We start from the raw sequence: 22,699 nt of genomic DNA, 5'->3' as shown, positions 1-22,699 counted from the left end.
AATTCTACTTCGGCTGAACAGATTTAAATCATTTTAATTTGCTCGCCTTCACTTTTAGATGCAAAAAATTGCCTTGATTTAAATATCGATCGTGGCTTCTTGATAAAATATTATCAAATTAGATAATTAATAAGGGAGCCTACAACCTAGATGTTTTTGAATCGATTCTCAGTTTATGCTCATAAAAAAGAATCTCGTTATTTTTTTGTTTTCAGTGTAAAGATAATATGCATTATTTGCTTTATGAGAAGGGAAACAAAAAATATTATTACATATTATGATGATAAACAGCTTTACTGCTCATTTATGTAACCTATGTCACTACTGGGACACTTCATAAATCAAAATGCTTCAAGCGGTTTAGACTATTTGGCGTCCCAAAGAAATATACATATGCTACGGCTACACTACCTTACCGTCTACCGGGCTGTTACCGCAATAATTATGGCATTAAATTACCGTCTAAATTACTGCATGAGCTGGTGTGGTTACACTAGAGTTTACCTAGATATGGCGGTAATTATTGGCATTTACCGCAGCAAAAAATATTACTAATAATTAAAATATAATATGGTTTCTGTAATAATTCATCAGGGATTCTTTTATATTTTTCAAATCATCTATTGTACTTGGAAATGATAAATTTTGTTTGATCCGACATAAATCGTTGTGTAGTACACTGCGATTTTTATAGTTAGTATTTCTTCTGTCGGGTATCCCAAAAGAGACCGTTCGGATTGGAATATAATTCCAAAAATACGAGCGCCATCGAGCGCTTTTTCATTTGACCACTCCATGTCGATACGTGCGTCGCCGGTGAGCTCATATTGCACACTGGACAAACGGTAGTGTGGTCGCAAACGCAATAATTACCGCAGTAATCTTCTTTGATGTGCGAAAGAATACCGCCGCCGGAGCTATTGCCTACCGCCATTTGTCATATTGATTGGCATTGTAGAATTATGGCCATAAGTCGTGGTTACACCTAGGTGTTGTTAAAGTTGTGGCAATAATTATTGGCATATCACGGGAGTGTGGCCGTAGTAATACAGTCGAAATATGTAACCCTCCTTTTACAGACGGACAAAAAGAAAATAAGTTTTCATTATGTACAAAAATTTATTCAATTAATTACGTCTTTAAAGTACATACTGAGTACAATTACTTATGTCTAGCATTTATTGTAGTTTTTTTGCATTGCTTCCATTATATATAGTACCTAGTTACGTTAACGTACGAGATATCTAATATCACGTGTATTAAAAATAACAGCTAGCGGCTTTATGAAACTATTTGTGTAGAAATGAATTTCACACTTATTTGTTACAAGAAAAAGGCACGGGTCAATTTTGATTATTTCAATATTTAAGTAAATTCATCAGTTTTACTTACTAATTTATGTTTTTTTTGTAATGCGTTTTATGCCTTATCCATGGATGTAGAGTAAACCGTTAGCATATTTTTACCTTATAAACTACATACTTTGATAGGTAGCTATAATCGAGCCAATTTAATAGGCAACATTTGACGTCCATCAATTTTATCTTCGAAGAGACTTGCTTAAAAACATCGATTATAGTGAATTAATCGATACGGACTTGAAGCATTTGTCAATCGAACTTGAAACACATTTATTAATTTATGATGATTTTTATTCACAAGGTAATCAATGCATTCGATTCTAGATGTCAGATTTCGATTTTCAGAGTAACGTCTCTGGTATTTAAAAAGTTAAAAAGTGACTGACACAAAATTGTAGCGACGTCAGTTCTTTAATTCAGAAATTGTTTATTATGTTTAGAATGGTTTATCAGTAAAATGAAATCTTAAAATTACTTGTATCGGTCATTATTATTATAAATATTATGTAATCGTAATTGAAAAAAGTTAAGCAAATGTGCAGTTCTAACAAAACGAAATATCATGTTATTCTATGTCGTCGTTACTAGGTTACATTGTTGAATTTTGTTGAACTGTCAAATGTTGCCTATTAAAATGGCTCTACAATAGTTTCAAGAAATTATACAAAAAAAATAACTAGATTTTATAATTATTTGGCAGTATAATAATACATGACAGTTATTTAATTAATGTCAGTAATGTGACCAATTGCGAAAGAAATAGAGATCAACGAATACGTACAATCAATATCTAGTGGAGATTTATTTTCTTCTTTTATTACATATGTATTGAAGTATATCGTCATCATTTTGTCCAGAAGACGGCATTCGGCACATTTTATTTGGCAAACTGGTATAAAGTCTTCTTAGTTGTGAATCTTCTAAAAGCGTTCGCCACTGATGGTTTTTCTGCACAAAGAAAAAATAATAGTGAGTATTAATATTATCATTTTTTAGTTTTTTCCACTGATGAAAACCTGTAGGAATGTATATTACATAATGTGTGAGTATATTATGTTTGCCTTTCATTTCAAAACTAATCAATTTAATTTTTCGATTTACATACATCATGATGACTTAAACATGCTCATTTTCTCAGAACAAAAAAGATTGATCGTGTGATAAACCATTCAATATTATTGCCTAAGTCTTCCGAGTTGTAACAAATACGTTGGGATTAAATACGTGCTAATCACAACGATTTAGTGCGCACGTGTGCGTTTTTATACTCTGTGTACGTCCGCGTCCATGCGGATTGTGTCTACAGGGTGTAATCGTTAAGTGTGCACAGGCGATTATTCTGTAACTATTGCAGATATCAAAAAACTTTAAACTGATATCGAAAGTACTTAACCTAATGAGTAAAATGGCTATAATAAATTTTTGAAAATAAAACGAGTAATATCCAAAAATGTTACATTAAATGCTCCCATACATTTTATTTCCCATACATTTTGTATTCATAGCAGATTATCAACGTGACGTCCTCATTGTGCAATACAATGAGGAGCTCTATTTGCAGTTTCGAAATGAACTTCCCTTCAAATTTGCGAAGTAATTTAAGCAGAAAACCAAAAAAAGAAAGGAAAAGCTAAAATTTTTCATATTAAATGTACTAGGTTGATCCAAAAGTAATGATAATTGGGTATTTCCTGTGTACATAAAAATATAAAATAACTGTTTATTGCTTGCTCATGTACTCGCTAAGTTATCACAAAAAAATCATATCAATAGGCCACGTTTCCAAGTATTTACATTAATTTGAATGTGAACCGTGCGTGCCAGAATTTTTGCCGACAAAAAGAAGAAACAACAATTCGACATTTAGAGGGTGAATTTCTAAATTCTTAATGAGATCAGGATAATTTTTTGGCACGATTTGTGACCATGGACGTTACCCGGGTTCACCATGTTTATGCTGAAACCAAGAAACAATTAATGGCCTGGATGCGAGCTTCCAAAGTGACGATGAAGAAATTCAAAGTGAAAATTAGTGGGATAGATTAAAGCGGCAGTTTTTTGGGGCGCCGAAGGAATAATTTTGGTGGAATATTTTAAGAAGGTAGCCACTATGTTGGGCTCTTACTACACAGACCATATTAAAAGATTGCGGGTAGGTTAGTAAGGAAAAGAGACATGGCAAACTGCGGGCTTGAATGTTATTTCACCAAGACCACGCACCAGATCACAAAGCGTCAGTTGCAATGGCTGCCATTCAAAAATCGGCATTCCAAATGCTTAAACACCCACTCTGTTTGTTAGATCTAGCTCCTAGTTATTTCTATCTCTTTCCTGGGCACAAAAAACACCGTCTTAGCAAAAAATTTTAAGACGATAGCGATTACGGATGAAGTCAAAGTTTTTTTTTCTAAGTTTTGGAAAAAAAATATCGAAGTATATTATCTAGTTAGAAGACTATCTAGCGAAATATTTTAACTGTAATGACCTGGTTTAATATTGATTATAATTACTTTTGGATCAACTCATGTACATGGGATAGTCATATCTCATACTAAATGTATGGGAGGGTTTCAAGTGATTTTTTTAAATATTTATCGTTTTATTTTTAAAAATTTATTATGGCCATTTTACTCATTGGGTTAAGTACTTTCAATATCAGTTTAAAGTTTTTTGATATCTGTAATAGTTACGGAATAATCGCCTGTGCACACTTAACGATTACACCCTGTATAAATATTTTGACGTGACAACGTCTTATAATGCGATAAAGCCGGCTGCACGCACGAAAAAACATGACTCATGCGGCGTTACCTCGCTCTGACTCATCTGAGGCGTTCCATGTAAGGCTTGAAGTGCGAGCGAGAGCGCGGAACGAGCGACAAAGAAGCACAATCGGACGTTGTCACGTTCAACTATCGTCAGTAAACCGACTTTACAGACAACCAATTTTTTAATCTATTTAAGGTACCAGCTGTTCCCCGGTTGGGATATCGCTTATAACTCATAAGGCTAAGGCTTCGTTGTTCTCTTTCTTTTGTAAATATTTGCAAAGTTTCCTCTGTGTAGAGATAAACTACGATAACATGGCGCGCCCCTCCAAATTACTGTTTCAATGTGTCTAGTGACATCCTTACGAAGGAGTTTGTATGTAGTTGTACGTATTCGTCTTTAGTACTTTACGTCCAGATTTGTTGGTCAACTAATCATAAGTTGCCGAGCGCCCAAGACAACGCACGTGTCGTTTTCATAGAATACGTCAGTGCAGCGCCATTACTAATAATAATGACCGATTAGAGCGTGACTAGTCGAGCAACAAATCCGTGGATTTGTTTTTGTTTGACGGCCGTCTCATTACGCACACATGCGTTGTGAATCTTGGTGGTGCATTGTAAATACTTTCACAAATACTTTCAAACGTTTTGAATTTTGGAGGGGCGCGCCATGTTATCGTAGTTTATCTCTACAACTCTATCTACTATATAAAAATAAGTCGGGTTTTCCTTCCTGACGCTTATAACTCCAGAACGCACGACCCGATTTCCACGGTTTTGCATTCGTTGGAAAGGTTTCGTCAGGTTTATAGCAAAGAAAAGGTGTCTCTGGTGGCGAAACGGAGATCGCCCGGTTTACTAGTTAAAGCACACCCCGGACACTCCATACAAAATTATCGTTTTGACAGTCACACTGTAGAGACTGCAAATGTGTGTGTTAACGCTTTATGGTTGGTACATTTTTGACTAGCGTAAAAAAAAATTCGCGTTTTTCTGATGAAATACATCCGTATACAGCACAATATCTAACCATTTTCTACGAAAAACGATAATCACAAATCCAAAATAATAAAATTACTTTAAGTCAATTTGATAATCTTGTCAATCTTCGTTGAGTATCGTCCCTGTAGAAAAATGTGGACCATTTTTAGACTGATCGTGCGGGGTGAGGTAAGTGTTTAATTTTGGCGGGAGGCGGAGAGTGTCCGTTCTGTAGCGTTTGGCTACTATTATGTATTCTGTTGTTAAAGTATGAAGGGTAATAAACAAAGTCTCACGGTAACAGCGAGCGGGTTGAGGCAGACGAGCAGCGCGTGTCGCGCGCGCGTGAGCAGCACGTTCATGCGGCCCGCGTCCGCCAGGAAGCCGAGCCCGTGCGAGCGCGCCAGCGACACCACCACCACGTCCCGCTCCTGCCCTTGGAAACTGTCCACCGTGTTCACTTCCGCGCACTCCGATCTGTTGAATTACAGTACAAATTTAAATTCAAAATTCTTTATTTGGAACATAAAAATTAATCCTACTACTATTATAAAGGCGAATGTTTGTATGTATGGATGTTTGTTACTCTTTCACGTAAAAACTACTGAATGGATTTGAATGAAACTTTACCACAATATAGCTTATACATCAGAATAACACATAGGATAGGTTTTATCCCGGAAATCCCACGGGAACGGGAACTATGCGGATCCTTTGAAAACGCGGGCGAAGCCGCGGGCGGAAATCTAGTTTAACATAAACTTAAATTACGATGACACCCGTTAAAGCAAATAGCTGTGGCACGGATGCCAACGCCCAGCTCCATACATGAAATAAGTTCCATCTTATAACAATTTTAACAATAATATGCAAATTAGGTCGGTTAAAAATAGAAAAAAAAAAAGAAAAGTAGAACAACATTCTCTAGATAGCAGGTGTCAAATTTATCTTATATTTTGTGTTGTGAACTGACAGTTTCATTATTATACCCGAATCGGCGAATGATGATCCCTATGACAGTTCGTCTAGTGATTGCTCGTATGATGGGTCGTGTCGATACTTTACTATTTTATAGGCAAAGGCGTGGTTTGTATTCAGCCACGTCGGTAAACATGTTTTTACAAAAATATTATAAACATAATTTATAACTAAAATTTTTAACGATTATATATTGTTGTTGTATTAATTTAAGTTTTTTAGCATAGATTAAGTAGGTAAGTAAAATGGAAGTTTTCCAAAACATAAAAATAATAACATTTACAGCCAATAAAATGCTGACATTATTGGAAAAAGCTTGCAGTGAAGTCACTCCGGATAATTGGAGGAAAGTCGTAGAAAAGATTAAAAAACTTTGCTACGATGATTGGGATCGAGATGTGCGATACGACACCATTGTAGATCAACCGCTATTAATAAACGTAAGCGACAGCAGTTGTAGTTCTGATTCTGAATTAGAGGCGCAAGCACTGATTTCATCAGATTCAGACTAAAATATATTTAAATAAAAATAATACTTAAACAGCTTTTGTTTTATTTCGTATGATTATTCATTTGAGTATGCAATTTTTGTATGCTGCGATCTTCTACTCCATTCAATAGTGAATGAACTAAAGCATAAGCATGGAAAAAATGTGAACTCGTTTCCATTATCGAAATTTTTTTATCGATACTTTCCGCGCTAGTCGATAAATGCCAACGATGTACGTTTTGTTGGACGTAAACGTAAAGTCAGATTGATATAATTTCTCGTAAATGTTAAAAATTGTTATAATTCCAACGGAATATCATTGTAATGGCATAAAGCTACGTAAAAATTAATAAATGCCATTTTTAGACGCCTCCAATGCGTTTCTAATTTAATGGTGACGCCATTACAAGTTTGTCTCTTGAGAATAACTGTCAGTGTCATAGGAATCATCATTCGCCGAGCCGGGTATAACTAGATTTCCGCCCGCGACTTCGCCCGCGTTTGCAAAGGAAAACCCGCATAGTTCCCGTTCCCGTGGGATTTCCGGGATAAAAACTATCCTGTGTGTTAATCCAAGTTACCCTCTATGTGTGTGCTAAATTTCATTGTAATCAGTTCAGTAGTTTTTACGTGAAAGAGTAACAAACATCCATACATCCATACATCCTTACAAACTTTACGAATATTAGATACTAGCTGCTCCGCGCGGTTTCACCCCCGTGGCTCCACCCCTGTTGGTCGTAGCGTGATGATATATAGCCTATAACCTTCCTCGATAAATGGGCTATCTAACACCGAAAGAATTTTTCAAATCGGACCAGTAGTTCCCGAGATTAGCGCGTTCAAACAAACAAACAAACAAACTCTTCAGCTTTATAATATTAGTATAGATTAGATTAGATTAGATTTGTTTAACATTATGATTTTAATAAATGAAACTACTCGTAAATCGTATAGTATGTGAATTTAAAAACAAAGTAGCTTTCCGCCGTCTATGTGTCTGTATGCTTGGATCTTTAAAAATACGCAACAGATTTTGATGGATACTTTTCAATAGAGAGCTTGATTCAAGAGGAAGATTTTAATACATATATACAAGGTGGGCCAAAAGAAATCACCCTATTGGAAGATGCTCTCATTTTTGCAAATGGCCGCCAATGTCAAATCTATTTTGACATTTGTGTACTAGACAGATGTAGAATACAAGTGAACAAGCCATGGAGCGATACAGTCCCCAAGGACGCGGAATAATCGTGTCTATTTTTTCTGCGTAACAGTTCGTCGCCGATTCCCCGGCCGTCCGACACCGACTGCGCAAACACTGCGCCATTTGGCCACCAACCTTGAAGAGTATGGGACCACACGAGACGTTGCCAAGAGTGGCCGGCCCCGGAGCGCCCATTCTGCCGAGAATATCGCCGCTGTTGCCGAGGATGTCGAGCTGTCGCCGGAAACATGCTACGGGCATAGTGCACGCTATAGGGCCATATTGACTGAGTTTTTTTCAGCCGCAATTGGATGAATTAGGACTGGAGAATATGTGGTTCCCACAGGACGGAGCAACGGCACACACTGCGCGAGCCACAACCGATATTCTGAGGGCGGCTTTCCCGGGTCGCCTCATCTCTCGTTTTGGCGATTTGCACTGGCCCGCAAGACCGCCCGATTTTACCGTTCCAGACTTTTTTTGTGGGGTTTTTTGAAGTCCCGTGTTTACATGAACAAGGCTGAGACCTTGGAAGCCCTCAAGGACAACATTAGACACGCCCGAAGTTCTCGCTGGAGTGATGAGAAATGCCCTAAAACGAGCCCGTATGGCAATCAATTGTGACGGCGCCCATTTGGTCGATATCATCTTCTCGGCTTAACTAATAAAATTTTAAAGGTTCAAATAAACATAATCAAAAAACAGAATCGAAGTTTTTCATTTAGAAAAAAAATGAGAGCCAAACAACATCGGATGACTTCTTTTAGTCCACCTTGTATATAACTTATTAGTTTAGGTTTTACACAAAGCGGGCGAAACTACGTGTGGAAAGGTAGTGATCCTAGAAATGATCGCAAAGCATGGGAATTTATATTATTTACTAGCTTTCCGCTCGCGGCTTCGCCCGCGTTTTCAGAGAAAAACCCGTTCCCGTAGGAGTTCCGGGATAAAACCTATCCTATGTCCTTTCTCGGGTATCAAAATATATCTATACCAAATTTCATGCAAATTGGTTCAGTAGTTCAGGCGTGATTGAGTAACAGACAGACAGAGTTACTTTCGCATTTATAATAGTAGTATGGATTTATAAATGACATGTATATCTACTCACGCGTCAAGTTGCCTCATGAATTTCTTGATAAGATCCCGATGTGCGGCGTACGGCGTGATGACAGCGAGCGACAGATTGCGTGCGCGCGTCAGCACGCTCAGCGCCGCCGCGAGGCGGGACACGCCCACCGCCTCCATTTCATTTGCACCTGATGGGCCTGGAAGTTATATTTATGTATGAAGCGCATCACACACGGTGAAGATAATGTAAAATATATATTATCTTACAGCATATTTACGATTATCGCTCGCCATACAAATCCTATAAGCCACAACACACGACGAAGATAATACATATATATATATATTTTACCTTCAATACCTTAAGATACCAAGCGATAAGCCATCTATAGGCCGGGAAATACTGACACAAAATTTCGGGTCATTTGTAACAGGATGGCGGTTCTACAGGGGTCTTAGTAGGCAATGACAAAAAGAAAAATGATGGTCAGAACGCTGATACCGGATACCTTAAGATACTGTAATATTTTTACACGCTTTATATTAGCTTCACCTGTATGTTTGTAACCGACTTCTTTGGGCGCGATTTTGACCCACTTTAAACGGCCAGATTTCGTTCAAACTTTGTAGATTTATTGAGGACCGATGACAATACACTAATTTGATAAAATTTTCTATTTTTTAGTTCGGTTTTCTATAAAAAGCGTGTTTTTTAGTTTTTTTAAACTATTATTATATCTTAACATAAAATATTATAGTATCTTCACCGTGTGTGATGCGCTTTAGTGTATTTTATGGATATGTTTGTGTAAATTTACGATTCGTTTATTCTAATTTAAAAAAAATTAATGATAGTCACTAGTAATCCTTGACAAAGAAAGTAAATAATTGTGAAAAATATGGGGTATATTTACGACTATTAAAATTACTGATGATAGTTGCTGTTATGTGTGGTGGGATGTTGGAAAATACATACGATGGTTAAAAATAAAATTTACACAATCAGCTCAATAATACATTTTTCTGGATAAAAAATAATAAATATCAGCCAAGTGCGAGTCGAACTGTGCATACCTTTTAGACCTACATATAGAACTTTTTTTTATATGTTGTAACTGTAAATTTTTCCTTTACCTGTGCTAGACGTCGCTTCGTAGCAAATTTAAAAATTCTGTGTTTACGGGAAGTACCCTGTAGGTTTTAATTCCTTTGCGAATGTCGAAATTTGCGAAAACTTTAGTATAGCATCATACAACCAACCTTGTCCTTTATCCCCGCTACTAATACCGACGATCATGTAGGGCGGCACGTTCCAGTCCACAGGCGGTCGCGGCACGCTCAGTATGCGCCGGTCGTAGAACGCGCGGTTCGGATAATCCGCGATATCCGGGTGCATGCGGTACTGCTGGTTCAGCAACACAACCGGGTTCGTGTTCCAGTGCTCTGCGCATGATGTTAGCCGCGCGAATAGACTCTCGCCCAGACCGTGCTTTTTGGCGCGCTAGTGGAGAAACGATATGCTTAATTTATTGAAACAGATAAAAAGTGTCCCTTCGTCCAGCATACTCACCATGGAATCTTGATATTTCATGAATGTCAAAAAACTGTTCTGAAATAGTGCTAAATAGTGCCCAAAGGAAAAAAATAGTGCTCTTGTACTTGCGAAGTTATAGCCATAGTTCGATGAGTATGCTGGACGAAGGTTTCGCCCAGCATACTCACCTCCGTCCGGAGAATCTGTATACGCTTCAAACATAATTCATACTTCAAAAAATAGTTCCCAAATAGTGCCAAACGGTGCCCAAAAAGAAAAAACAGTGCTCGAATAACTTCGGAGTTATAGGCTTCGTTCAGTGAGTATGCTGGGCGTAGGTTCTACGCCCAGCATACTCACCTCAGTGCGCGAATATCGAACGAGCTATAGGTATAATTTACGTCTCAAAAAATTGTGCTTGAAATAGTGCCCAATATCAGTCCAATTTTTGCTTGACTTTTGATTTAGAAAACCATTAAATTTTAATGTAAACTTCTACATACTAACGTAAAATGGGGTACAGTCGTCGACACATGTTTTTGGACAAAAATATTAAACTTTCTAATTGTAGACTTCATGTTATTGGAAATAATTAGATAAACAAACAAGTTACATTACGTTATTATGTGTGTACCTACCTACATCAAACCTTTAAAAAAGTAACTAAGTAGGTACCCATTTTTAAAACTTCTTAAGCATGTCCTTAATTTTAAGTGTACAGTGTCATATTCAACGAAAAAATGAACGTGTTTTTGTAAAAAACAACTCGCTTGCTACCTAGTTTTACAGTGCAATTAATGAATGAGTGTAAAATCAATTTAGTTAAATGCCACTATTATAAATTGAAATATACTTACTGATTTGGGTGCAGCTCCTATATTGATTACGTACTAGATACACAATTTTATATAGGTAAATAATGACATCACCAACACATTGTTTGGTTTTGCAACCCACTACTTATGTAGTCAAACTCAAAAGCCGGCGTTATTATAATGATGTGCGACGAAGTAAACAAACAAAGAAACTGAGAAGCGCTTGTTCGTTTCGATTGCTTTGTGACACAAAATGGACCCTTATCACCTTCAAAATACAGATCAGTCTTGTCTAATAATCGTAAGATGTTAGGGCAGCGCCATCTAGTATTTAAACATAAACATATTCATTTGCGTCGCGGGCGCCGCGCGTCGTAAGCCCCATACCTATTGACCGTACGTGCATCCATTACTGCCACACTATATTGAACTTTATCACATGAGGAATACAGGTCAATTCCGTAAACGTTGTGCTACCGTCCTTGATCCGGAAAATGATTATTTTGAATAATTTTGTCAGTTGTAATGTAAGCATTAATAACAGCAACTTTATTTTTCATGCATGATTTACTTCATTTGATATCTTAATCCTTCAAGCGCCGTGATCTAGACAAAATATATAAAATCATTGTTCCTAGCTACCGGGGTCGTGTGACGCGCGAAGGCTTAATCATATTATTATAAAGTATTATTAAAATAATGTGTAATTAATAATATTGCGATTCTAAAGTAAATACTCCCTTACATAGACAATTAATAATTTACACAAGACAAAAATTGTTAGAAAGAAAGTTAATAATATTGTATTCGACTGTACTCAATGTAATGTATGTAGAAGTTTACAATCAAATTTAATGGTTTTCTAGGTCAAAAGTCAAGCAAAAATTGGACTGATATTGGGCACTATTTCAAGCACAATTTTTTGAGACGTAAATTGTACCTATAGCTCGTTCGATATTCGCGCACTGAGGTGAGTATGCTGGGCGTAGAACCTACGCCCAGCATACTCACTGAACGAAGCCTGTAACTCCGAAGTTATTCGAGCACTGTTTTTTCTTTTTGGGCACCGTTTGGCACTATTTGGGAACTATTTTTTGAAGTATGAATTATGTTTGAAGCGTATACAGATTCTCCGGACGGAGGTGAGTATGCTGGGCGAAACCTTCGTCCAGCATACTCATCGAACTATGGCTATAACTTCGCAAGTACAAGAGCACTATTTTTTTCCTTTGGGCACTATTTAGCACTATTTCAGAACAGTTTTTTGACATTCATGAAATATCAGGATTCCATGGTGAGTATGCTGGACGAAGGGACACGATAAAAATACATGATTGTTACATATATTTTAAATAAAATACGCGAAAATACGCGATTTTAGTTTATATGGAATGAATAAATTTTTTTTTGAAACCGGGGTTTTAGCAAATATCACGTAATTTTTTTTTTAGGTTTTTACCCCTAAAATACCTAACGTAACCCTAAAATATAACATTAATTATATGTAACCACGGAAACAAGGAATATACTATTTTAAATTTTTATCTTACCCGCATAAAGAACAAAGTCTATATTTGTTTTTTTTTTTTATTTAAAAGAAGAATGTCAGTCAGGTATCAGGAATTTCCTGCCTAAGAGGACAGGGTCTATCTGATTTTTGTTGTAATAAATGATTATGAATGTGTACCTGCGAGCAGATGAAGCCGGGCAGCTGCTGCGGGTCGCCGACGAGCGTGAGGCGCGTGGCGTGCAGCGAGAGCGGCGCCAGCGTCTCCGGCTCGATCGCCTGCCCCGCCTCGTCCACCACGCACAGCGCGATGCGACCGCGCACGCTACCATACATATAACATATTTAATTTTATTACAATTCAATCAATTTATATATAACTAGCTTTCCGCCGGCGGCTCCGCCCGCGGTTTCAAAGAAAAACTCGCATAGTTTCCGTTCCCGTGGAATTTCCGGGATAAAACCTATCCTATATTACTCGTGGATAATGTAGCTTTCGAATGGTGAAAGAATTTTTAAAATCTGTCCAGTAGTTTATGAGCCTATTCATTACAATCAAACAAACAAACAAACAAAGTTTTCCTCTTTATAATATTAGTGTAGATATGTATGTATACTAGATGTTCTCCGTGGTTTTACCCGCAGTGTTCCGGTCCTGTTGGTGTTAACGAAATGATATATAGCCTTTATTAAGCCTTCCTCGATAAATGGGCTATCGAACACCGAAAGAATTTTTTCAAAATCAAATCGAACCAGTAGTTCCCGAGATTTACGCGTTCAAACAAACAAAAACTCTTCAGCTTTATTATTAGTATAGATATGTATGTATACTAGTTGTTCTCCGTGGTTTTACCCGCAGTGTTCCGGTCCTGTTGGTCTTAGCGAAATGTGTCTTCGTCGTTGGTAGTGTGACCGAACCATTACCAAAATGTCATGAGCTTATGTCAATAATTAGCATTAGAAGTTTCTATTCCATGGCGTTACGTACGTTTGTCTAAAGGCCCAGGTCCCTTTATGTTTCGCTAATACCTAAAATGGTTTTCTGCGCATCGGATCGTACGATGTTCCGAGCCGCCATTAATGGTATATTATGGCCGAGTTTGAATCGTACTACATATAATAAGAGTCGCTATTTCTATTTTTGATTAGTAAGTATATACACTTGTGTATGAATAAATAAAAAATAATGCGTTTCTTTGGGAAAATCTTATTTTTTTATACATTGTGACATACCCTCTCATTTTATTGTTCTGCGCACTGGACAGCGTAGTCGCGATAATATCTGCACAATCGATAATTCTCCTCTCAGCTGCTATCAGCCTATCCGGTTGTAATTCTTCTCCAGATCCACCGCCATTATTTCTAATCTTTAAAACAGAAAAAGAAACATATTAATTTTTAAATGGTAAGCCATTTTTTGTGGGTCATTACTATAAAATGTAAATATTTCTTACCAAATTTATCCTATTTACAATGTTGGCAACCCGTCCTTGGCAGTACGCTACTCGCACTGGATCCTTTGCTTCCCTTTCAGCTGTTCTCCACATATTGATTTTTGCTTCTAAGTGTGAAATCTGTTAACGGATGAAAAGCAATTTCATAAGAATTACATTATATTATTGGAAACTTCGATACAGGCAGGTACTTGGGCCAAAATCTCTGCCATGGATTAAAAATCTGTTATTTTAATCTATTATTTTCAAAAATTATCCTTATTATAAACTAGGTTTCTTATTTAAAAATACTTCTATGCACAAGTATTATAATTGAAAAAACATTAATGTTAACTAAAAATACTCAAGAGATTATTTTTTTTTTTAATGATAATATGATAAATAAATCGCGTACACGCTAAATAACAACTTATTCCGTGACAGTAATGTTCAAAGGTCATTGCATTCCTCAAAACTCTGCCAGTTTTGCTTCGGCCAATTTTTCACCGTTATTACGAGAAGTTCGGGCGCGTTCCCACTATGTCGTAACGACTAATTTATCGTTCGACGACTGTCGTCTCTACCTGTTCCCATTATAACGATTGTTTGTCGTCAACATTTTTTATCGTTTAGCGACTGTCGTATCTAGCTGTTCCCATTGGATCGCGACGTCATTTTATCGTTTCCTGGCAGTCGCTTTGTCGTTTACACATCATCAGCAAGCTACAAATCTAGTCGCTTCTGCGTTCGCTTGGTGATTACTAGTGCGTTTACTCTCCTGAGTTCAATGGACGTCATAGAGTTGCCGTCCACGATTTTTTATCGTTTTACGACTGTCGTGCTTGCCGTTCCCACTGTCACGACAAAGTGTCGTCACTGCAAAAACTGTCGTAGACGACAGTAAATTGTGTCGTTCTAAATGTGAACACCTCCATTTAAACATATAAGCCACGACACTTAAAACTACACGATTATCTGTCGTCACGACACGGTGGGAACGCGCCCTTAACTGAACTTCAATGGCAGTAAATGATAGTTCTAAATAGTATAGAACATGACAAAAACTATGAATCTGGGCTTTAACTATTAAAGAAAGAGAGAAAATGACAAAAAAAATTGGTTGTCTGTAAAGTCGGTTTACTGACGATAGTTGAACGTGACAACTTCCGATTGTGCTTCTTTGTCGCTTTTTCCGCGCTTTCGCTTGCACTTCAAGCCTTACATAGAACAACTCAGAGCGAGGTAACGCCACATGAGTGGCAGCCGGCTCTATCGAATTATAAGACGTTGTCACGTCAAAATCCATAAAACTGGTGTTTATTATTAACGTGATAACGTTTTTAAAATCGTTTTAGTCGGGTGACATGTTCAGAAACTTGTGTTACACCAAAACCTCACGAGCGCGATCGCTGGTATAACGAGAGAGAGACGGACCGATCTCCCGTCTCATCTCGAGCGCTGCCACCAATAAGACGTTATCACGTAAACATCTCGATCGTAAACCTACTTTACAAACAACCATTTTTTTTTAAGAAAGTTAATATATACCTCCTCAGCGAGCGCCGCGTGCGCGGGCTCCGCGTTAAGGCGGGTCGCGTCGCGGTGCGCGAGCTGCTGCGAGCTGACGTCACGCGCGCGGCTGTGCATCGCCTCCACGCGACCCACGCGCACCATGCGGAAACGCTCCTCTGTTTCAATGTTATTTATATTTATTGTACACAATTATACATTGAAACAAACAAAATACATATAAAAAAGGTAATTTTTTATTGTACAGTCAAAATCTGTTATAACGACATTGAAGGGACTACTCATATTGAGTCGTAAAAACCGATAGTTGTAACAACCGGATTTGAATTTTCTCCCTTTCTTTCCAAACGGTTAAAATTGTCGAGTGTGATACACTGTATTCTTTTGCCAGGTAGCTTTGAAATAATACGCGATTTTTCTTCGATATTGATTTGTTTTCTTTTTTGCGACATGTTACAATTTTCACAGTTAACTCAACAATATGTTTTGGTGTGCTTTGTGTAAAGATAAGTAACAAACTGACTTAAGAGATATGACGAAGCGGGCCTTCAGGTTACTGCATGCATGTTCTTTGTTTCTAAGAATTACAAAAGACCCTAAACTTTGATTACTTTTACGATAATAGCCATTGACTATTATACCGTGCCAGATGTGGATACAGTTACCTATTCAAATTGTTTACAATACAGCTGAGCTGGTCGTTCTACAGATATAATACTCCGAAAATATTAACCAAATGTGGTCGCTTAATGCGGTATGTCGCAGTAAACAATGTCGTAAAAACCAATGTTTTCAATAAGGCGGTCATATAACATTCAGTCAGGACCTTTGATTTTGGTCAAATTAACCGGTATGTTGTTCTAAACGATGTCGCCATAAACGGTTTTAACTGTATTCCTCTTTATTTGAATTATAGCAAGCAATAAGCAATAAAATTTACAAATACACAACTTGTAAGTTCACATTATCTATACGTGATTCGTACTTTTGTTTGCATCCTTGATATAAAATATAATGGCGTGAAAAAATACACCTTTCTACTGTTTTTTCAAAATAATTTACAAAAAAAAAAAACAATATAAAAATATTTAATATATTATATATTTAATATATATTTGCCTATTTTTATCTCGGGGGAAATCCGGGGCAAGAAGCTAGTTCTTGATATGTCATAAAATTATTATTCAGAATTTCAATGGTCAATTGGTAATATTCATTACTTCATAATAAAAACGTTATAATGATGATTTATACTCACGTTTCGGCAAGCTCTGTCTTATATTCAGTAATCTAATAACAAGCTCGTCGACCGCGGCGTTACTTGTTGCACAAATTAATATTTTCCCTCGGTTTTGTTGTCTCTTTCCGTTTGCGTCATAGAAATATGACATTACCATTGAACAAATAACTCTTGATTTTCCTGAAAGAAAAATACCAATGTAACGTAAATAATCATTGCCTTTGGTTTCAGGCATAGCAGGCTTTTGTATCGTTGGTCACGGAAGAATTCTACCTATACCCGTGGCCCCGTCGTTGATGCGGCTTGACTGAACACAGTGGGGTTTTGGTCGGTAGGAATCCGACATAACCCACGGCCGACTTTCCCCGGAGGTCGTGGGTATCTATGCAAGATTTCCCCACTTAAAAAAAAAGGCTTTTGTATCGTTATCAATAATTATGATACATAAAATTCGTTTACCGGAAGTTCGGAAAACATTTTAAATAGAGAAGAACATTTTAAATAGAGAAGAATCTGGCAAAGAACTCTTATTTTACTTATGGTTGCTCCTTTCAAATAAAAAAAAATCATATATATGATAGCGTCAAACAATAAGAAAAACTGAATAAGAATGACTCAATATACCTGTGCCTGGAGGCCCTTGTACCATTTGTATGCTCGGCTTGTCACCGAGCGCCGCGCTTACGGAGGCTACCACTGCTCGTTTCTGACTTTCATTCAAAGATTCTATCCACTGAAAGTGGGTTACATTTAATTTCGTTAAATATTTATTGGTAAAAAACGATAACATTATTATTTGTTAACAAACATTTTTGAAATCCTAAGTATTATATTTAAAATGCGAAAGTAACTTGTCTGTTTTTCACGGCTTAACAACTGAACCTATTAAGATGAAAATTGATACACAAATACTTTGGGTCCCGAGAATGAACATTCACAGTTTGAACAGTGAATATCCCGTCAATATCGGTCCAGCCGTACCTGAGATTAGCCGGAACAAACAGACAGACAAATATTCAAAATTCAAGAAAAAAAAAATGTGTGCGTGTACTAGTGTACACACGTAAGAAGTGAAACTTCTTTATGACCTTAGTTTTCAAAAAATAATTTACTATAATATGCAACTTTACAGAAATACGTCGAATCACGCGTGGTAGGGATAAGAAAAATATGGCGCGTAACGGAAAAATGTCACACGTAACGAAAAAATGTTACACTAAATTTTTTTCCAACCCCGATAAAGAATTTTCACTTCAATAGTATGAATCAGTACTAACCTCAGACCTCATGCTTATTGCTGGATTATTTTGATATCTCATAAAATGTTGAGGTTCAGGTTTCAAGATGGCCTCACTCAGTGGAGATCCGGATAAATACTCCATGGCTTCAAACAACATTAGCTCCTTATTTATATAAGCAAGGATTCGTCCAAGCAACAGTTCACCTGGTTTTAAGAGCTTCATTCTTTCCGTAAATGTTGTATAAAGGGATATACTGAAGAATGTATTCTTATTATCTAAAAAAAAAAAATAACAATGCCTTGAACATAATACCAAAAATAAAAATAAAAACATGGGAAAATATTAAATTATTTTTCCAAATGTGGTAACTTACTTGGTGGAGCAGGTAATGTTCTTACATTATGTACAAAGAAAAATCTACAATTTTTAGCTTGTTCTGGTCCAAATTCCACCCTTAATACATCACCTACCCTGGGTGCACTCTTTGTGTCAGTTGTTGGCATGGAAACTGAAATAAAATATATTTATTGTTCAGTTTGTGTTCCAAATAAAAAAAAGAGCATATGTCCCTTCTACGAAACTTCTTTGGAGATTCAAAGATACCAAAATCGTCGCCTTACTCCATGACGCGACTGTATTGCCATGACGCGACCTTGAAATGTTACTCCCAATGCACCTAAAGAAGAATCACATCAAAAAAAAAAGTAAAACACATCAATAGTATTTCTTACTGTTTACACTGAGGTTAAAAAGTTCAAAAGATCTCTCAAGTGGAGGTACAGGTGGTAGGTTTTCAATTCTCATTTGTAGCAGCTTTGTTTGATTTCTTGTTCTCATGTGTCCTTGTGTTAAACATTCCCATATTTCCATTAGTAATAAATCTCCAACTAACCTAAAAAATATTATTTATATTTATACTTTCGTAGCTCAAGCAGAACACATATAACAATAAATTATTAACTTTATATAATCTTAAATTTTTTTATAAGTGCTTTACAAAATGTAATCACTTACTGTATATATTGTTTGTGACTATTAAAAGAATGAAATATTGCCATAGGTGTGTTATTATGTCCCAGTATAGGTGGTGGTTCATTGTTAGTTGTTTGTTCATCGAGCCAGTGTGGGTTCCACCTTAGAATTTTCATTAAAGTTAGTTTTTCTAATGAGAAAATTGGCATCTGTCTTGCATCTACCAAGGATGTTTTAATTGATTTAATTTCTTTCATTCTATTCCCTGGTTCAATTTCGAAGACATGAACCTCTGGTTCTACATCTGAAAATCTGACTTTCTTTTTAGTTTTATTAGTTGGTAATGGCTCCACTTTTGATACTGGCTTTCCAGAAAAACTAAAAGGGTCAATTTCCATTAAAGGCCTAATAGTTTTTATTGGTGCAGGAGTTTTTGTTTGAGTTTTATTATCATTTTTATTTTTTGAACTGTCAGATCTACTTTTTCTTTTGCTCTTTGTTTTAACCACTTTTGTTTCATCTTTATGTTGTTTTTCTTTCTGTTCAGAAGGAATACTAATTTTGTCCAATGATTTTTTAACAGATTTATTTGTTTCTTCTGTCTTATCTGCACTCTTCTTTTTCATTGGTTTAATAGTAGCATGTACAACATTACTTAAAAATGCGCCCCGGTTAGAATTAGTTATTTTAATGTTTACTACTGCTTTATGAGTGTTGTTTGAACTGTTTTCTGAATCTCCAGTTTCTTTTTCCTTGTTTGCAATTTCTTTTAATTTCCTTTTACGTTCTTCTTTCTGTGAATTACTTATACTCCGTTTTGATGTTGATTTATTGGATTTCTGTGTAGTTTTACTATCCTTATCATGTTTACTTTTCTGTTTGACTGCAAAAAATAAATAAAAATGAATAAAATTAGCTTAATATATATACACTTACTGTACCTACATAAAGAATATAAAACAAAATTACTTTCGAAATCTTGATTGGCTTTTGATTTTCTTCTACTTGGCTTACAAAGTGGGTCAATTAATTGTGCTGCCTTTGTATTTGTTGCTTCATTTTGTGCAATACTGGTTATTTTTGAACTTGCTAAATTTGGGATGATATCATTACTTAGAACGCCATCAACATTGTCATTGGCAACCAGATGTGGAGGAAGTTTTTCAACTACATCTAGATTATTGCTTAGTGAGTTAGTATTTACTTCTTCTTTATCAGCATGCTGTTGATTTACAATGTTCTCATCATTTTTAGGAGGTTCAGGAGGAATTGTAATCAAGTCATGTAAATAGATGTCTTCATCATCTTCCATTGGTAAAACATCATCCCATTGACTGTAGGAATTTTCTTGTGAACTTTCTCTTGGTTTTTCAGTAGGTATTTTTATAAATGGTTTTCCTGGTGAACTCTGGGAGAGTCTTAAATACCAATGCTGTGATTCAGTGTCACTGTCACTATCAATTTGAATTGGTTCATCATCATCATCGTGACCTAAATACTCTTGTTTTATTGTAAATGCATCATATTGTAATTCATCATTTTCAGTTTTTATATTATCTGAATGTTCTTGTTCTAATTTTACTTTTTTCACATCAGATTGAACATTTATTTTGTTTTCTTCACTATCACTATCAGACAATACACAAATAACTTCTTTTTTATCATCATTTTTTTCCTTCTTTATTCTGTCTAGGGATAAGCTCAGCTTTCTTTTCAATGATGATTTTGATTCAGTGATTTCATCTTCATTTTGAAATTGAATTCTATTTTTAATGGGTATATTGGCCTTTTCTTTAACAAGTTTAAATACATATTTCTCATTATCATTAATAGCAGAAAGTGCAGCGCCAACTGTCCAACCAAGTCCAATTATATCATTGTCACTCAATGAATAAGGAATATTTGGAGGAATTCTTTTTAAACCTACATATATGCCATTTGAACTCTGAAACAACACATAAATATTTAATATTTATGCTCTTTAAAAATTAGTCAATTAAATCCTAAACATGGATAAATAATTTGTATAGAATAATAAAACAAGCCAAGATGGGTATGGTCAAATCACTACATAGTATATAAAACAAAGTCGCTTTCTCTGTCCCTATGTCCCTTTGTATGCTTAAATCTTTAAAACTACGCAACAGATTTTGATGCGGTTTTTTTAATAGATAGAGTGATTCAAGAGGAAGGTTTTAGTATATAATTTATTAAGTTTTAGACAAAGCGGGCGAAGCCGCGGGCGGTAAGCTAGTGATATTATAAAGTAGAAACCCATTCTTGACTTGATGGAGATAGTGATGGTGAAATTACAGTAGAACCTCGATAAGTTAAAGTCCAAGGGAAACACAAAATATTTTAAGTTATAGAGGTTTTAAGTTATCAAGGGTCTATCCATTTTTCACTGCTTCTATAGCTTTTAATTTATCAGCATAGGTGAGGGTTGTTAGTTTTCTTTTTGGACTCATTTTAAGCTAGTTTTATCACACAGTAAGTAAAGTGAAGTTTCCAGGACAACAATCAAAAACTTATGATGCAAGTAAGTTGTTGTCATAAAGCTAACCGCCGCAAAGCTTTGAAGAATTTCGATAAAGCAAACAATAGGTAATGTATTGTTTACGTTAACAATACATAGTAAACACGTGCAAGCAATAAATACCGAAACCTTTTGTTTTGACACTCTTTCAAAATGACTCATTGACAAATAATTTTATGTTATAGAGGTTGTGGAAACATTTCTTGAAGTTACTGAGGGCCAATACAGAGATTATTTATTTAAGTTATAGAGGTTGCGTATTTTAAGTTAAAGAGGTTTTGGGCTCTGATGGGAAGGGAACACATTATTTTTTGAAGTTACAGAGGTTTTTATGTTACCGAGGTTTAAGTTATCGAGGTTCAACTGTATTACCCTTCATCATCAATCATCAGCATATACCTACTTTGCTGAACATTATTTGGGAGAAACAACATATTATTATGTATCAGATAACCCCTCGAATGTAATGTACCAATTTGAAAAAAAATAATTTTGATAATGCCTACACTTGTTATAGAAATTAGTTATCATATTTGCAGTTGAACATAGAATCTCTTAACAAATAGGTGTACTACCTTCAAATCTGTTACTGTTACTTGATTATCCTTCACTTGAAAAACACAGTGGTTTCTTGATATAACTATGCTTGAAATAGTTATAGTATTATTAATGCCTCGTCCTAAAGTCACATCTTTTTCATCATTAATTTCGTATTCTTCACTTCCGAAGTGTTGGCGAATTAGTTTCCATTTATCCATTTTGATTCAATTATGAATTTATTTTTGTTTATGTGTTCAACATGAGGTCACTTACAGAATGTATTTATTTTTATAAGCTAAGTTTTGCCTTACTCTCTAATTATTCACTATATCTCATAAGATATTATATTGTAATTCACTGGAAGAAAAAACAAAAAAACCGCAAAAACATCGCCGCTTCCCAATTTCCCACAAAGTTTAAATAAACTGTCATTCTGAACACTAATTCTGAATATGTCATGTGTCGTATGTCAAATTCATATTCATCCACATT

The 22,699-nt window shown here is 35.8% G+C and overlaps 1 protein-coding gene across 1 annotated transcript; it reads right to left on the bottom strand.

Moving 5' to 3' along the window:
- Window positions 1-1,105: 1,105 nt before the first annotated feature.
- Setx (probable helicase senataxin) lies at window positions 1,106-22,645 on the bottom strand. Its single transcript, XM_090107974.1, has 16 exons — window positions 22,243-22,645; window positions 20,101-21,076; window positions 19,174-20,014; window positions 18,891-19,051; window positions 18,533-18,667; window positions 18,196-18,434; window positions 17,543-17,651; window positions 16,937-17,098; window positions 15,697-15,836; window positions 14,170-14,289; window positions 13,949-14,082; window positions 12,896-13,040; window positions 10,120-10,360; window positions 8,900-9,056; window positions 5,410-5,590; window positions 1,106-2,309 (listed from the first exon to the last, which is right to left on the bottom strand). The coding sequence occupies exons 1-16, from the start codon at window positions 22,423-22,425 to the stop codon at window positions 2,163-2,165; spliced, it is 4,071 nt and encodes a 1,356-aa protein (XP_089964100.1). The 5' UTR covers window positions 22,426-22,645; the 3' UTR covers window positions 1,106-2,162.
- Between the last annotated feature and the right edge of the window lie 54 nt (window positions 22,646-22,699).

The sequence above is a fragment of the Colias eurytheme genome, chromosome 12, assembly GCF_061535395.1.
Source record: "Colias eurytheme isolate Ceu_HAF_F1 chromosome 12, ilColEury1 Martin Lab GWU primary, whole genome shotgun sequence".
NCBI lineage: Eukaryota > Metazoa > Arthropoda > Insecta > Lepidoptera > Pieridae > Colias > Colias eurytheme.
This window is presented reverse-complemented; position numbering and strand designations above follow the sequence as displayed.

Excerpts from the sequence above, each read along its gene's own strand:
- Setx (XM_090107974.1), bottom strand. The coding sequence starts at position 22,425 with ATGGATAAATGGAAACTAATTCGCCAACACTTCGGAAGTGAAGAATAC. Across the intron at positions 19,052-19,173 it reads AGTCACAAACAATATATACA|GTTAGTTGGAGATTTATTAC; the intron begins GTAAGTGATTAC and ends AATATTTTTTAG. Across the intron at positions 5,591-8,899 it reads TTCATGAGGCAACTTGACGC|ATCGGAGTGCGCGGAAGTGA; the intron begins GTGAGTAGATAT and ends GTAATTCAACAG.